The sequence below is a fragment of the Aptenodytes forsteri genome, unplaced genomic scaffold (assembly GCF_000699145.1).
Source record: "Aptenodytes forsteri isolate BGI_AS27 unplaced genomic scaffold, ASM69914v1 Scaffold33, whole genome shotgun sequence".
In the NCBI taxonomy this organism is placed as follows: Eukaryota; Metazoa; Chordata; class Aves; order Sphenisciformes; family Spheniscidae; genus Aptenodytes; species Aptenodytes forsteri.
Genome location: NW_008795037.1, coordinates 2017625 through 2033998, shown reverse-complemented (window position 1 = coordinate 2033998; position 16374 = coordinate 2017625). Strand labels below are relative to the sequence as shown.

Sequence of the window (16374 nt, the reverse complement as noted above, 5' to 3'; positions counted from 1 at the left end):
CATAATGCAGAGATGCTCAAGATATTTTCTTGTTTTCATGCAGATTCTTCTTTTTGACTGCCTTAAGGAATATCATGCGTTACTGCACCTTTAGGATTCCTGACTTAAAAATATGTCTGATAGGAGTTTTTCATTCTTTGGGGCATATTTGCACTTAATGAGCTTTGAGAGATATTCATGCCATGCAAAATCAGTCAGCTATCTTAGCCAGCCAGACCTTATTTAGTCACCCTTGGTTCCCTCTATTGGCAATGGCATCTCATTTCGTCAGCTCCAATAACTGGTTTGTGTCTCCAAGCTCCTGCCCTAGTCCATGGGGAGAGGGAGCAAGGGAGGTGCCTCGGGGTAGGGGTTGGGGACAGGAGCCTCTCCAGGGCTGGGCTGTGATGTATGTTCAGCCCTCATATGAACAAGTGAGCTCTGGTGTAGTTGTACTAAATGATCATGTCAAGATAGCCGGGTAACTATCTCCCCCCCCCCAAGAAAAAGCTGAGAGATGTTTCCATTTTTTTGCTTGTCTGCATGTATTTTAAAGAAGAATTTCAGAATTTTGGTCCGTAAGCTGATAACACCATAAGAGATTGATTTTCAACCAGAGGCTTTTCCCTAACAGTACTGTTTCTTAATAAGAAAAGAAGGTGAATTCATATTTAAAAGAAATGCATTTGTTTAATCTGAATAAGTGGGTGCAAACTGCCCCAATGTTACAGGAGTGCAGCATTTGGCCAATCTCCAAGCCATTTGATGATATGCAACAGAAATAATGTTCACGGTTGGTTTTCACTTGCACTTACAACTTTATGCCCACTGCAGCAATTTCCCAGATATCCATACTAATATAAGCTTTAATTTGACCATAGCTGATACTGCTGTAAAGTTTACATTACTGGATACATATTTCCATGTTTATGCAGAATTTGCAATATCAGAATAAGGCCCCTCGCACCAGTTCAGCTGTACTCGCTCAAGAGGCATTGCACTAATGCAGGCATAACTGAATTTTTCTTTGCTGATGCAAAAGATCACACTTTGATCCCTGCAAGAACCTTCGGTGTTTCTCAGTTAAATTGTACATTTAGAAGTGTTTTCATTTTGTTATGTGTTCTGTTTTTCTCTCCTTTTATCAGTTTTTTTTCTGCTTCCCTGATGCCATCATGGAAGTGGTTTATGGCTTTCCCCTACTCTGTGCATTGCTGAGTGTAGTTGACAACAACTGGCTTGTAGCCTGTCATGTTAATTATATACTATTAAAGACCATTAATCTGATGATTATTTATGTGATAGATTTATAGTCTATCATGTCAATGCGTACTTGGGAAACTGTAATCTGAAGATCAGTGGCACACATCAGCAGGAGTTCGCGTGTTTAAAAAGTACCGTGTGCTATCCCGAGTGTGCCCAGCTAGCGCAGGGGGCTGGCAGCCAGGGCTGAATGCTGCCCTGACTTGGATCCCCACCCTAGGGACCTGCCTTTGGGCAGACAAAAATGCACCCAGCCTTTGGCTTTTAAGCTAGTAGCTGCGGGATGCAGCTGCCACCCTGTGCGCAGGTGCCCGGGCAGGGGAGGGGACTGCCAGTAAGAGGGAAGGCTTTGCCTTTGGCAGCTCTTGCTCGAGTCCTGGCAGCTCTGGGGGCCTCTGTGCAAGCACGGTTGATGCACACTGGGACTGCAGGAGGTCTGGGTGGGACGTGGTGGGGAGTGGGCACCTTGTGGCTCTGGTGGCCCTGGTGCTGAGGCTGTGGAACATGCCAGGCCTGTAAAACAAGTAAAAAGGGCTTTACACCCATTTAAACTCGGTTTAAAGCTTTGCATGTTTTAAAAGCATTGGCATATTCCAGTGGGATGCTTAATAAGAGTATAATGATGTTTTAATTTTAATTTTTAATTTCACAAGAAGAATAGATGCCAAGTAGATAGTAGTTATTGCTGTTTGTCTGTATTGAGCTCTTCGATGTGACATTGTCGATAGGATCAGAGGATGGATGTATTCCCACTGTGTAGCAATGCAGGGAGCTGCTTCCAGGAAAGAGAAGAGAGTGGAGAAGAGACCAGGAGTAATAAGGGATACTCAGGTTTAAGCGACACGATAGCACGAGGGAGGCTAGTGCAGGGAACGGGCTGTGTGGCTGTGGGCCTGGATTCAGGGCTGTGTTACTTCAGTTCCACCAGGTATTGACATTAAACTTGAAATAATACAGCTGTGAACATATCAAAACATTGAAATACATGACTAAGGTTGAGTTGTGTGGGAATGCAGTGTTTTTATTACCCTCTAGCCGTTCTTAGGGGTTCGTTAGCACAGACTCATTCTGTGTGTGTGTGTATGGGCTTGCACACTCAAAGGCAGCATGTGTTTCTTTTCCTGTACGGGTTTTGCACTTCCATGGAAGCCACTGGAGTTATTCCTTAATGATCTATTGTGAAGGAACAGCCAGACTTATCAGACTTTAGTCCACAAGAAGTTTTAATACAGGCTATTAAAAAAAGGCATCTTCAGAGAAAGGCTAATAGAGTGTGAAGTTACTGTGCTAAAGTGTAGTGCATTTCTACAAATTATCTTTATGCAGTTTCCCAGATTAATATCTAAATCTAAAATAAAGCTCTGCAGGCGGGGTCCCTCTGGGGCTCTGCAGTCAGCAGATAGATGATGCACAACTCCATGAACTCCTTTGAACTTTCAGATTTTATTTTTCTTGTAAACCGAAAATTAAGCTGATGAAGACAGGCTCGGCAGACCCATCTCATGTGTCTGAGGTTCAGCCTTCCTTAGGAAGCAGTGCAGTGGGGCAGCACGCAGCCTGCGGCTGGGAGGGAGGCAGGGGCCGCAGGCAGCCTGCGGCTGGGAGGGAGGGGCTCTGGAGCAGCGCAGGAACCGCTGGCGCCAGTTGGTAGGAAACTCCCTGCAATCTCATCCCCAGTCCCTCTGGGACTGTGCTTCTTTTTAATGGTCATTTTAATATTGCAGTGTACTGACATATACTGGAGACAGTGAACTTACAAGCTACCCTATAAATAATTTGGCATCTAATTCTGCATATTTTGAGCTTGAGGCCCCCTGAGATGATGAAAAGAGTTTAAAGCCCGTTGTGTGGTTAGGCTAATTTAGCCTGAAAAAGAATACCCTTTCGAGGCCACAGATGCGTGTAAGAAGTACATCACAAGAAGTCTTGGAGTTTGTTACCAGGAATCCATAGGCGCTTCCTCTAGCACCTATGTTTGCCAGCAGGTCCTGCGGCTTCTGTCTCCTAATATCTTCCCTGATTTCCTAAATCCTGTTTCCTCAGAGAGATTCTCCAGCTGGGGAACAGTGACAGCCCTTTCATTCTGTCAGACCCTTGTCTGGGCTGCCCATCCCTTGGAAAACTATGAAGAACAGAACTGATTTTAATGAGTCTCATCCAAAAGCAAATGTAAGGAAAACCAACAAAAATACACACGAATGCACGTTGGGAACTCTTTATTTTTGTTGGTTTTCCTTACATAGTTTCTAGAAAAATCCAAGTCCCTGTGTTATCATTTTTCATTAAAGTGATGTTTCTAACCACAGTGGACAGCTCTCATATCCCTTGAAAACTTATAATAGTAAAATTGTCATAAGGATGAAGCAGGAATGCAAGATTTTATTAAACAATCTGCAGCTCATAAAAGACATCAGTGTTGTGCCATTCTAGATGATATAAATATATTTCAACGCAGAATCGTATTTCAGCAGAGAGATAAAGCACAAAAGAATGAGTAGTGGATACTAACATAAAATAATAAAACATCCAAGAAGGGGTGTAGGTGTATGTTTATCCACACGGGCAAGTCAGGGGCAGTGAGCAAGGCAAGATTTTGGCAATATATCAGTAGAGCCATGAGCACAGATATCTGTGGGTGGGTGGGGGTGGGGGTGGCACAGTTTCTCGCAGCACGGAGCCGGGTGTTTCTGCACAGCCGCATGAAACGCTGCAGGAACATGATGGGTGTCTTTAGTCTGGCAGAGTCGTCAAAGGGAGATATGAGCTCTACCTGGATAAATAAGTATAGATAGTTTTCTTTCTGATATGTGACCAGATTATTTTCCAGTTGATTTCCAGCCAAGGTCCCAAGTGGGCCACAGATCAAAAAAAGATAAGGGTCAGTTACAAGGTTGAGCTCATTCGGCGTTGCCATAGTAACTGACCTCCAGCATCCCTGGGAGGACGGCACCCAGCTCCCCAGGTGACATTTCTGCTGCCACACCATCAATCCGCTGCCTTTCACCGCCCGGGCTGCCTAATCGCTGGGGCACCCTGCCGCAGAGCGGCTCTGTGCCGCTGGCCCACGCCGGGGCAGGAGCGTGGGGTCCCCTCGCCCTGCAGCTGCCCCACTGGCAAGGGAGGGGCTCGGCTACGTCCTCTGGGATTAATTACAAAAATGTAATGGAGCGATGTGGTCCAAATGGTTTGTATAGCAGGTCAAGGGCTTAGACAGCAATGGCAATGAAGAAATGTTGTTTGTACAGCAGATGTCGTCTTCATCCGATGTGAGCATCTGCAAATTTGCCATCCCCTCGTAGCAGTCGCATCGTGTTCTCAGTCCTTGGTTTTACCTCCATCGTTGGATTGTTTTTAATGAAAACCAGTGGGCCAGCCAGGCGAGCGGTTAAAGTGCTTCTCTGCAGGCTTTGTTTTGGAGGGGGGTGTCCATCACTGTCATCCTACCCTGGTCCCAGCCTCTTGCTCCTTCACAGCCACATGGAAAAAATTACTGGGGAAGCTCCTGCTTTTCTTATGTCGTAAATTTTTCCCTTTGCTTACTTATTTACTGGGAAATGAATTGCATAAACAGCTCCATGCAGTTTTCATTTTATTTCCCTGTGTTCATTCCAATTTCTATTTATTTCTATTATAATTAGAGCACATGGCCCATTTAATTCTACCAGGTTTATGATATAATGGACAGGAGAAGGTTCTCTGTGAACACAGTATATTAATGCTTTCTTACACTGAATTACAGTATTTCAAAGTTCATTAAAAGTGCAGTTAACTCATGGATGTGTACATCTGAGTACAGGAAAGATAGTCCCCTTTATTGCCTTAATTTGCTGCAGTGGAGTAGAAATATACTGGTCCGGGAAGCTATAGTATGGGATGTACATGTTGTCAGGAGCGAGCATCAGATTGTCTTACATGATCTCTCAAATTACAACTATTGTGGTTATTCCATAAGGGAAAATTTTGCTTTATTAAATCAAGTTGAGGAGAGAAGTTTTAACTAACAGTAAAGACAATGCTATCTTGATTTTTATTCTTCAAATCTCTTATTTGTTATTGGTGTGATAACATGTCGGTACACGACAGTGTTAATGTGTACTTTTATATTGCCATTAATATAGTTATAATTAGAAATGCAGCTGATACAGTACATGGATTTAATACAGCGTTATTAATTATACTGCATCCTCGCCGGGAGGCTGCTAGTGTTGGTTCTCTTAGAGGCTTAGAGACTCATTGTAATATGTATTAAATGCACATTGCTGCAGCAGAATAGCTTTATGGAGAAACATATTCCCATTCTAAAATGGGCAGAATGACAGTGTAAGTGCTACTAAGCACCCCATCAACATATTTAAAACTATCCTGCAAACGCATCCGAACTTGGGAACAATGAGCGATGTGCTTTGCCACTGCAGTTCAGCTGGGTCTGCGCAACCTGCTAATCCTCGCTAACAGGCAGTAAATTACGTACCTCCAAATTTATACAAATGCCTGCCTTTGACATCAGTGGGCACCACCCAGGTTTCACCTTCAGGATTCAGATAATCAGCTCTCATTCCTACCGGCTTCCCTCAAGACCAGTATGGAAATAAGTATGTGTCTGCCAGGGATCAAATGCTTTTGGAGACAAAAGTAGGTACTGAAAACATTACAGGATACTATCATCTCCCCATGATACTTTTACACAAAGCGCTCTGTTCCTCTTTTGGCCTGACATAGTTTCAGCCTGACAGAATCCAGCAGGCCTACTTGTTTTAAACAAGAGCACATCCTACTATTTTTTTGAGAAATGAACTGTAAAATTAATGCTTATTATTTTGAGCTCAGGAAAAAAAAAAAGGCAAGAAACCCAAGATTCTTGTTTGCTGTGCATTGCTTGTTTAGTCCTGTAATCAATTGATCCCCGCACAGATACACTTATGGAGAAATGGGAGAAGATCTAGCACAGCAAGCTGTAAAAATCTGCATTTTATTTTACAAATGAGAGGGGCTGCATAATTCACTTGAGTTATGTAGGTCTCTCATAGATGCTTGTCATGTTTGGTTTTTTTTTTTTTTTTTTTTAAAAAAGTGGGGGGAATAAAAATGAGGGAAACTATTATATGTTTTCTGTTGCTAACGCCCAGCGCCACACGTTTGACTGGGGCATTGGCTGTCACGCCACATTGTCAAAAAGCTGCCTTGCATGTACCTATATGATCTTATATAATTCAAGGAAGTTATTCTCCAAAGGTGACTGAGTATCCCTATACATGCGCTGTGTTTCTGTGTAAAATAATATGCTGTAAAATGCCATAGAGGAGAGAGTGATTATAGCAGCAATTCTATCTATATCTTTGGGCATTTTCATATTTTGAATACACAGGCATGAAAAGAGAAACGTTTGTCATGCTAACCATGGTACTTTTTTCCCCCTTTTTTCTTCCTGGATGGTTTTATAGACACAAGAAATACATAATGGACTCCTGTGGGAGTGGAATAAAAACCCCCACCGGTGAGGAGAAGGCCTTATAATTCAGAAGTGGATTTGCAAATCAAAAGGTCTTGCCTCGAGTGGGATAAATTTCCAGATCTGCAGGAACCCATTATGTTTTATTATTTTTCATTCGAGTTTTAGTTTGTTTGTTATGGGTTTAACTATTTAAAATACTGCAGGGATCAGCCAAGAAAATACACAATATCTGTTACCTAATTAAACATACCAAGCTTGTAAGAATATACTTCAATTGAAATGCTTGAGCATTGTTGGTTTTTTAATTTTACTGAAATTATAAGTATTTAGGCTGCAAAAGGAGCAGTCATCTAATCAGCAGTATGTGTCTGTCCGTATTTATGAACACATGTGCTCACACAGGACCATAGGCTGTACATGAATCACTGTTTTCCAAATACCCAGTATGTGGAGGGTAGAAAATTAATGTCAAACGTGACTTCTCTGATTTACTCGTAGAAGGAATTTGTTCCATTCCCCCCAGTACCTGCTTTGTCCTCTCCAGGTTTATTGCAGCATTTGGTTGCTGTACACAGCTGTGTGGCTGGGCATGCTCAGGATGCTCAGCGCAAGGCACATAGGCACGTCTCCCTTCCCCATCTTTCCTCCCCTCCGGAGCAGACTGCAAGGATCACACAAAGCCAAAACTTTTCAGGCGAGGCTCTGATGGGAGAAGCCAGCCTTACGCTACAGCGAGGGGAGAGGGTCAGGTTTTGGAACCCATCCATCAGTGAGTGCGATGTGCCCATCTGTGGTGGCTGCCCAAACAGAGAATTGCAAACCTTGTTGCGTCCTAGAAATATTCCAGTACCCTGTTATGGCTGCCCAGGGAATTTGTGGAGCTGCTGCCATGGAGCCACCAGCCCTTTCTTCTTTCTGTTCTTGACTCTTTCCTCCCTTTCCTTTTCTCTTTTTACTTCCTTCCCAACCTGCCTGTTTACTTCTCTCCATCCAGCCTCTTCCTCCCTGACTGCAGCTCAGGTGCCAGCACTTGCCATCAGCACCCTGCTCTCGCCCTGCATGCCACCACTGCTGTGCAGGGCAGAGCACCCATGGCCACATGGGTTTCCAGAGCCCACCTGGCCTCGAGGCGGCACAGGCAGCCCCGCCCCCCGCCGGCACGTGCTGCTGCACGGAGATTTTTTCTTTTAAATTATTGTTATTTTTCATGCTGCATGGAGAGCCCTTCAAGGCCTGCGTACTCTGGGAATTGCCTCCAGCTGCAAATGTGCCAAGGTGCAAATGTGCGAGAGCCACCGTGCGCCCAGGCACGGGCTGTGCCCAGCGTTCTGCACAGAGCCCTGCTGCTTGCCTGCTCTGGCACCTAACTCCCTACCTTGTAAAAGGGCTTTGTGATACTGAGAGTACCAAAGGCCTTATAGAAAACAATAATTTTGCTCTGGTTTAGCCCTTGTAAAGATGTAAAAAGCTAATTTAAAGCAATTGTAAGTAAAGACCATGCTTCTGAAGGGTCGCATTATTCGCAAGATCCAAATGCATTTGGCAAGAGATTAGTTCATAGTACAATGTAGTCACTTCTTAGGTGTCTTGGAACTAAAAATTGAAGTTGGTGAGATTTGAAGCTATAAAAATAGTCGAATATACATCAAAAGATAGAATTTCTTTAGTTTTTAAAATAGGTTTTCATGAGAAGTTCACCTGTGCTGCCACAATGAAGGAAAGACACATTTTCAGGAAGCATTTACAAAAAGAATCAGCAAAATTTTTAAATTTTAGGTGTTTTCTTATTTATATAAACTGTACATTGTGTTGTCTAAATTTCTACCACTCCCTCCTTCACTTCAAGAAAACTAAAGGAATGTTTCATTTTATGTGTGTAAATTGCTTTAACATGGCTTCAGTACCTCAGAAAAAGGCCCAGCTGCACCCAAACTCACAAACGTCAGTAAACAGAGAAACATATCATCTTGCAAAAGTGGTAGGCTTGAAACAATAGTAATTATTATTATTTGCCTACGAGTTCAGCTAGAACATAGGGGCATTTAAAATGAGCTCTATGTATTCAGTGCTTAAGATATATGACATGGAAATTACACTTTCAAATGACATTTAAATACCTTTAATGGTCTCTTCAGCTTGGAAAAAGCCAAGAGATATAAAATTGAGGCTGACACTGCTCTGGGCTTCTGCTATTCTCTGATAGTTTCTTCCTCTCCTGTATATTTGCAGTGTAATCTGAGGTGAAGGTGGCATTTCAGCCCACTTTCAGTGTTGTTGGTTGAATTCACACTGTTAAATAGTCAAACAGCATTTAAAATGAATTTAATAATCTATACGCAGAGCAGGGATGCTCTCCCTTTGTGGTAGGGCGCGAGGTGGAGCGTTGCAGTGCTGTCACGAGCCTGGGAGCAGGCGCGTGGGTTCCCGGCGGGTTGATCGCAGCACTGCTTTCATCGCAGCTGAAAATCAACGCCCCTAAATGCGACTGGGGGTTGTACACCTGAATGCCTCGCGCGAGCGACTCGATCCGCTTTTCTGATGAGGCCGGAGCCGTGGCAATGTCTGCGGTTCCTTGAAGTCTTGCGCGCCGGCACAGGCGTTTCTCACCAACTGCTGCATCCCCGACGCTAATCTGCTATGTCACTAACAAGTTGTATCATTTGAACCTTGCAGAGGAAGGCATCAATCATGAGTGCAAGCTGTGTAACCAGATGTTTGACTCTCCGGCAAAGCTCCTGTGTCACCTGATTGAGCACAGCTTTGAGGGGATGGGAGGCACATTCAAATGCCCTGTTTGTTTCACAGGTAAGACAGGGAGGCCAAGACAAGCCTCAGCGTGCATGGCTTGATCCAGAAATGACAGTCGGGGGATTTGTAAAATACTGTATTCCTTCCCTTGGGAAAAAGAAATACTGTGCTTGGAAATGTTCAAAATATTGTCTGTCTGAAACTGGGGCTCGCTCTGAAGAGCAGCATTGTGGTGTTTGACACCGAGCCGCACTGCCGCATGCGGCGGGCTCTGCATTGCCCCCCCCTCAGTTTGAAGCCTTTTAAATTGTACCTTGTGGCTCAAAGGTGCAATGTGCTTCCAAGTGTAGGACTTGCAAGGTAGGGACCGGCTCTTGCAAGCCCTTATTCACCTGAGCAAGGACCCTTTAAAGGCCAGGTAGCTTAGTCCGCTCACGGTGGTGAGGCTCACGTGAGTAAAGGTTTGAGAAGACCAAATTTTACAAGTGTATAGTTTTGTGAGCTGCTCTCTAGAGTTCTTTTTTAAGGCTAGTTTGCTCATGGTGGCACATTTCTAACTCCTGTCTGAGGGCCTGCTAGGTATTCCTTCTCTGTACTTCATTTTAAGCTGTCTCACCAATGCAAATGATCTTGGGTGATCTCGCTTAAAGAATCTGCAGGATGCATGTTAAAGGCTGCCTTTTATATGCTCCTCAAAACAGTAGTTAACATCTACGTTTCCAAACTGCTTGAGAGATGAAGATTGCATACATGTGACTGTGGACCTGTTGTCAGTAAAGGGGCACAGCAGCACCTGCGATTCCTTTAACTTCAGTGGGAGCAAGGCAAATCCATGCTCCTTAGGGTTTGGCCCACAATTTGAGAACCTGCTTTTTGTGTGAGCTTGGAGTTAATTTATCCTTTCCTGAAATGTGCTGTAAAATAACTCTTTGAGCACGTGTTTAATTCCACTGAAGAATCTATTTTCATATACTGATGATCATTCATGTAAAATGAGACAAAAATTAAATGAGATATATTTTTAACCAGCTAAAACTTGGGGTTCAATATGTTTCACTTCTAAATTTCACTTGATAAAGTCAGAATAATTGTTGATTCAAAATCATAATGCAGATGCTGTGATATTTGTGATGTTAAATCATAATCTTTTTTTTAATACTGAACGGACAACCCATTTAAAAGTTCTAAAAATTGTGACAAGGCTGCCTTTCAGATTCACGTGTCTGCCAGAAATGCTGTTCTGGGCCATGTGTCTTCCAGAGCAGCCATCAAGGCTTCTCCTGGCCCAGTTGTCCTGCATTAAAAATGCATCCGATGCACCTGCCGTGGGCCCAGGGCTCCCTGCAGGAGCGGTGACGTCCTCTCTTTAGTCTGATGATTGAGTTCTTCCAGTTACCTGCGGACAGTGTTAGCTTTATGTGAAATATCAAAAATCCATACAGGATTTAAACTCTGTTAGAAGTAAGCTGACTGTCAGCCTGGAGACTCTAAATTGACTACTTGTAAGGAAATTCTGCTGAACCAAGTGTATCGGCACTTCTCTGGCAGATATCCTTGGACTTTTCAGAGTCTTTGCAATCGTGAAAGTGTAGTTCAAGAAAAGATGCCTTACATGAAGCAATCTTAACTAATCGTACGATGTTGTTTCAGTTTTTGTACAGGCAAACAAACTGCAGCAGCACATCTTTGCAGTCCACGGGCAGGAAGATAAAATTTACGACTGTTCCCAGTGCCCACAGAAGTTCTTCTTTCAAACAGAGCTTCAGGTATGTTTACAACAGGAGTAAAAGCAAAGCTAAAGCTGTTGATTTCTCTGTGCAACCATCACCCTTGTGCAGCATTTAGAAAAGGTATATACCCTCAGTATGGTCTCTTCTGCCCTTAAACAGTCTCTGTCTCCTCCTGCGTCCCCAGGTGCTATCAGGAGAAAGGGGTCTCTGAAACATGGCTGGAATAAATAAATAAGACAAGACAGATACCATGATTCTTTATGAGTATTTCTCTTGACAGTAGCATTGCTGCATCCTGACATGTTTACGTCAAACACCTTGTAAATAATTTCTTTTTCTCTATTAATAATTTAGGCACTGATTAACATACAAAGACTAAGCAAATGGTAGGCTGCCCCCTCCCCTTCTTCACTGTTAAGTCAGAAGTAAAGGAATTCTCCCTACCCAGGTATGAGAGCAAAGTGTGGATGCAGCTCAACACGATGCTTAATTAGAAGCTCCACCGAGGCACTAGCACATTAATAAGCTGCAGGTTCTGCAAACCAGGTGTTACATGCCAGTTTCCCTGGTGGTACTGGGAGCCACAGCAGTTTTAGCCCCTGCAAAGCCGGTGCTTGGCCCGCACCCATTCCCAGGTGCAGCAAGCCTTTCGGAGGGGCCGGACCCTGACCTGGGCATGCTGCTGCAGCTGCTCTCGGGACCCTGGCCCCAGGGGCCACCTTGGAGCCATGCTGGTGAGGCTGGGGTTTTAATCACACTGATACCTTTGGTGCTAAGCCCACGTAGATGCTGAAAACTCCATGGCGTGTGCGCCTGATACCTCGCGGGGAATGGACTGCCGGAGCTTGCCCTTCCAAAGAGCTCGTAGGGAGGTGCCCGCCCTGGCTGTCGTCCTCAGGCATATCTTACCTGTGTAGAAGGCTACCGAAATACTGCTAATGTCCCCTGGCAAATGTGATCTTTTTATAGAATGGTACCGTATGCTTCATTTAAATCTATTAGCTTTATAAACCATGATTTACTTAAACTTTGGAGGGTTTTTATTTATCTTGCTGAATTCCCAAGCTGCTGCCTCTTGTGTCGTGCTGTCATGCTGTGGAAGGATGGTTGATCTTTTCACTTTGTTGATTTTTTTTTTTTTTTTCCCTCCCAGGGGAATCTCCTCTTTCCCTTTTTCTAGCAACCTGATTTGCATAAGTGTACAAAAGTTTTAACTATACCTTGTTAATATTTTAATAAAGTCAGCAGATTTTGGGTTTGTGTGTTCTTACTATGAACGAACTATTCTATGAAGGCAACAGTGGCTTGCAAAGCCAGCTCTGATTTTTCCTCCCATTTTTCCTTTAAAGTGGTGTTTGGTCAAAATGCCAGCACAATTAAAATGGGCACACTGGCTTTCTAGGTCACTGCATTAACCTTTAAAATCAGATGGTCAAATAAGAGAACCTTGTTAAATTATAGTCTTAACAGCAGCCCTTTTTTGCAATTAACAGTTTTAATTACATAGTGTTTCAATTCTGAAGTGTTGTGCGTTGCAAAATTGCTGCAAATAGCAGCTTTAATCAGATAAATTATGATTGTAATTTTCCAGTTTTTATGCAGGATTTGTGTGCATTTAAAATTTCTGTGCTCGTAATAATTACACAAGTAGTTTTGAATGGTGCTGGCTGAACGAAAATTCAATACTTAGCTGCACAGTTTTAGTCTTTATTTCAGCGGTGACTCAGAAATGTGTGTTTACTTGATGCCAGGGATTTTACTAATTCAAATACCTGAGCCAAGGAGGACACAAAATGTGTGTATAAATCAGTTAGAAATGCTCAAGACTTTTGAACCAGTCTGCCTTGGCACGATTATCTCATCAGTTTCTGATGTGTAAGCTGCCTGCTCTAAATTCCTCAACTGCTGGTTATATTTTTGTTGAGTAATGAAGACTTAGTAGTATTTTAGTGAACCAGACTAATTCAAATACCTGAGCCAAGGAGGACACAAAATGTGTGTATAAATCAGTTAGAAATGCTCAAGACTTTTGAACCAGTCTGCCTTGGCACGATTATCTCATCAGTTTCTGATGTGTAAGCTGCCTGCTCTAAATTCCTCAACTGCTGGTTATATTTTTGTTGAGTAATGAAGACTTAGTAGTATTTTAGTGAACCAGTTGTTCACCTGCTAGTTAGGGTTAAATTTGCATAAACCTTTCAGTCTCTTCACTGTGCAATTGTTCTTATGTGGGCAAATCACCATCCATCAAGGGGTTCCGCTTGATGAATTTGACTTTTCAGTTTTGATCTTGCTTTCCCACTGGCGTAAAATAACTGGTGTCAAAATCTGAACCTACGCTTTGTTTTACTCCTTTGTATTTTTAAGTGAAACCACTGAAAATACTTTTTAAATAATTGAGCGTTCAACTATTTCAAGAAGAAATTCAGAGTGGGGTGCTTACAGAAAAGCAAGAAAAACAAAGAGGGTGGGGAAAGTGACAGGCAGCACAGGGAAAAGGTAACTTTTAGAGATGTCATGGAGCGGCATGAATTAGCCCCGCTGATTTGTGAACATTTCTTTAAACAGGGTAAACACCAAGTAAGCCCAGAAGGGCATGTGTGTGCCATGTGGTAAGAAACGTTGCCACTGTAAACGTCCTTTTAGGGCTTGGTGCAAATACTGCTTTGGCAGCGTAATGCCCTGGAAGCAATCAAACCCTCTTTTCACTTCTGAACTAGTAGTTGTATTTTAATGTAGGTTTATGTTTTGAAGTTTACACCATCTGATGGAGCTGTAAAACCAAGGCTTAAGAAAGCTCTGAGGAACTGAGCTCAACTTATAAACAGTGGAAATTCTGGTGTGAATCTGGAGCGATGAGTCAGTGAGGTTACCTTGATGATACTGCCAGAAGAAAAGGAAAGAGAATGTTATTTAACTGCTTACGTTATCTCATTGGAAATAAGGAAAGAAAACATGGTAAGGTTAAGTATGAAACACAAAGGAAACAGTATGTGTGATAACCCCACGTACCCTTAGGGCAAAAGAGGAAGTGCTGGCAGCTCTGCATTTTTCACATCCTCAGTTTGTGAGATTGACAGCTATGAATATGATGAAAATCTCCTGGAAAAAAGTAAATTTATAGCTAATGTGTAGAACACCAAGGCTATGGCATTTCATTCCCCCTACTGAAACATGCTTACTGAAACAAGTGTAGAGGTGGAGGTTTGGGGGGTTCCTCATGCCTAGGGCAGAACCCTTTCAAACAGAGCCCCATCTCTAGGACCTGTGTCAGGAGCTGCTGGCCACTGCATGCCCGCTTCTCACAGGCAGCTGGAGCCACAGCAGCACACAGGGCATCCAGACGTGGGAGATGAGCTAGCTCTGACAACTGACATTTTGGCCTTTACTATTTAAAACCTAGCAGGGAGCCCTGCCAACACCGAAGATGGGTCAGAAATTATGACACATAATGGGTGCTGAGAGTTATATTTGTGGTGTTATTCACAGCTGGGAAATATACCTCCTCAATTGCTTGCATCGAGAATTACATTAAGCAAATTGTGACTGAGCAGTGGTTTTCAGAGGAAACTTAAGGAGGATTTTCATAGGTACGCTTTTGCCACACTGCTTTTTCCAAGGAGCCATCACATAACCGATGAAGTATTTGCATTTAAAGGATTAAATTCCTGCTGTTTGCTTGTGTACTGTTAATCATACCGTTTCCTCCTAAATGATTACAATTGATGAAAACTAAGGCAAGGGATATAATAAACAACGCGCAAATAATCCAGGTACCAAGGGAGCAGGGTACCTGCCAGGTCTTTCCTAGCACAGGTGTTCAGGTGTTTTATTGCCTGCTATGAATAAAGGGCTTGCTTTCCTGTTCAGATTTGGAGATATGTCAAACCACTAAATTAAGGGAACTTCACCGGAGGAATTTGCTGTCATTTTAAGTGCTCAGTTTCTTTAAACGTATACATATCAAAAGGAGAGTGGCTACTATGGCTCATTGGCTAACGCTGTGGTCTGTCTCCCTCCTCATTTCATTTTATGTGAAAAGCTGGCAATTTTCATATATCCATAAACAGGCATGAGCTGCTGCACAGAAATTGCACTCATTATATTAATAATGATTTACCATGAACATCCTCCAGGGGCTTGATTTGGTCCACATCAAAGTCCTTGGGATTCTTTCCGCTGATTACAGCAGATCAAGCCCTAAGCAGGTTTTCTTTTTTTAAGTCTGCTTTTAATGTCAGCTCGATGTTAGATGTGTCTCCTATAGAGGGCTGCATCCTGTCCAGGTGAGCGGGGCACCGCAGCGAGCCACCACATAGTCTGATGTGGCCCGATGGGGGATGTTAAGATGCTGCTCTGTACCTGTGGTGGCTTCCCTGGAAGTGGGCGATGAGGAGCAACATCTCCAGCTGCTCATGCCAGTGGTCCTTGGGGCCATCTGGGTACAACAGTGTCCCCTAAAGCACGTGGGGAGAATGAGAGCCTCTTGGCTTGTATGTGACCCACCTGCACCCAGGTGAATCTACAGGGCTACATCTAAGGGCTCAGTTTACCACCAAGGGTCAGAGCACTGAAGAAAGACTTAAGCAATTTTGGGTCTGTACCCAGCTATTCAAAATCTTTTAGTGGTTAATGTCTCCAGCTCCTACTTGAAAAATGGGCTTTACCTACTTCCTGGGGGTACAAGAAAGCTTACTTTAATAGGAATAAAATTTTTCTTCCGAACAGCCCTATGTGCTCGCAACACTCTGAAATATCTCAGTGCTTCTGGGCTCCAGTGTCCATACAGTCAGTGAGAGAAAAGCAAATCTATGGCATTTTGATGAAGTTGCAGAAAATATTTTTCCCTGGGGGAGTGTGTGGATGGCAGGACAAATGGGACCTGAAACGTGGCTCTATCTCAAGGCAGTATTTTCACTTAACGTAACTTTTGCTGCATTTCAGAACTTACGTGTGACTTAGATGTTAAACACTGGGAGCTTCTCGCTGGAAACAAACCAAGCTCTCTCCAAGCTTCATATGAAGCGCACACAAAATTATGTGTAGAATTAATTTTCTGCAAGTAAAATCCATTTTTTTTCTTTTAAACAGAATTTATATATTTGCATCTTGGTTGTTGATAGGCTCTTAAGAGTCTGTTATCTATCCTTCCCTTCCCCCCCCCCCCCTCCTCCCACTTATTCTAGTTTCACCTTTTTCTTT

The 16374-nt window shown here is 43.2% G+C and overlaps 1 protein-coding gene across 1 annotated transcript in view; it reads left to right on the top strand.

Annotated features, from left to right (window-relative positions):
- The window catches only part of ZNF423 (zinc finger protein 423), a 195845-nt gene that overhangs the window by 162191 nt on the left and 17280 nt on the right, over positions 1–16374 (top strand). Inside the window, exons 5-6 of the mRNA XM_009276708.2 lie at positions 9368–9499; positions 11093–11208. Coding sequence (XP_009274983.1) covers positions 9368–9499; positions 11093–11208 — 248 coding nt within the window. The remainder of the gene's footprint in view (positions 1–9367; positions 9500–11092; positions 11209–16374) is intronic.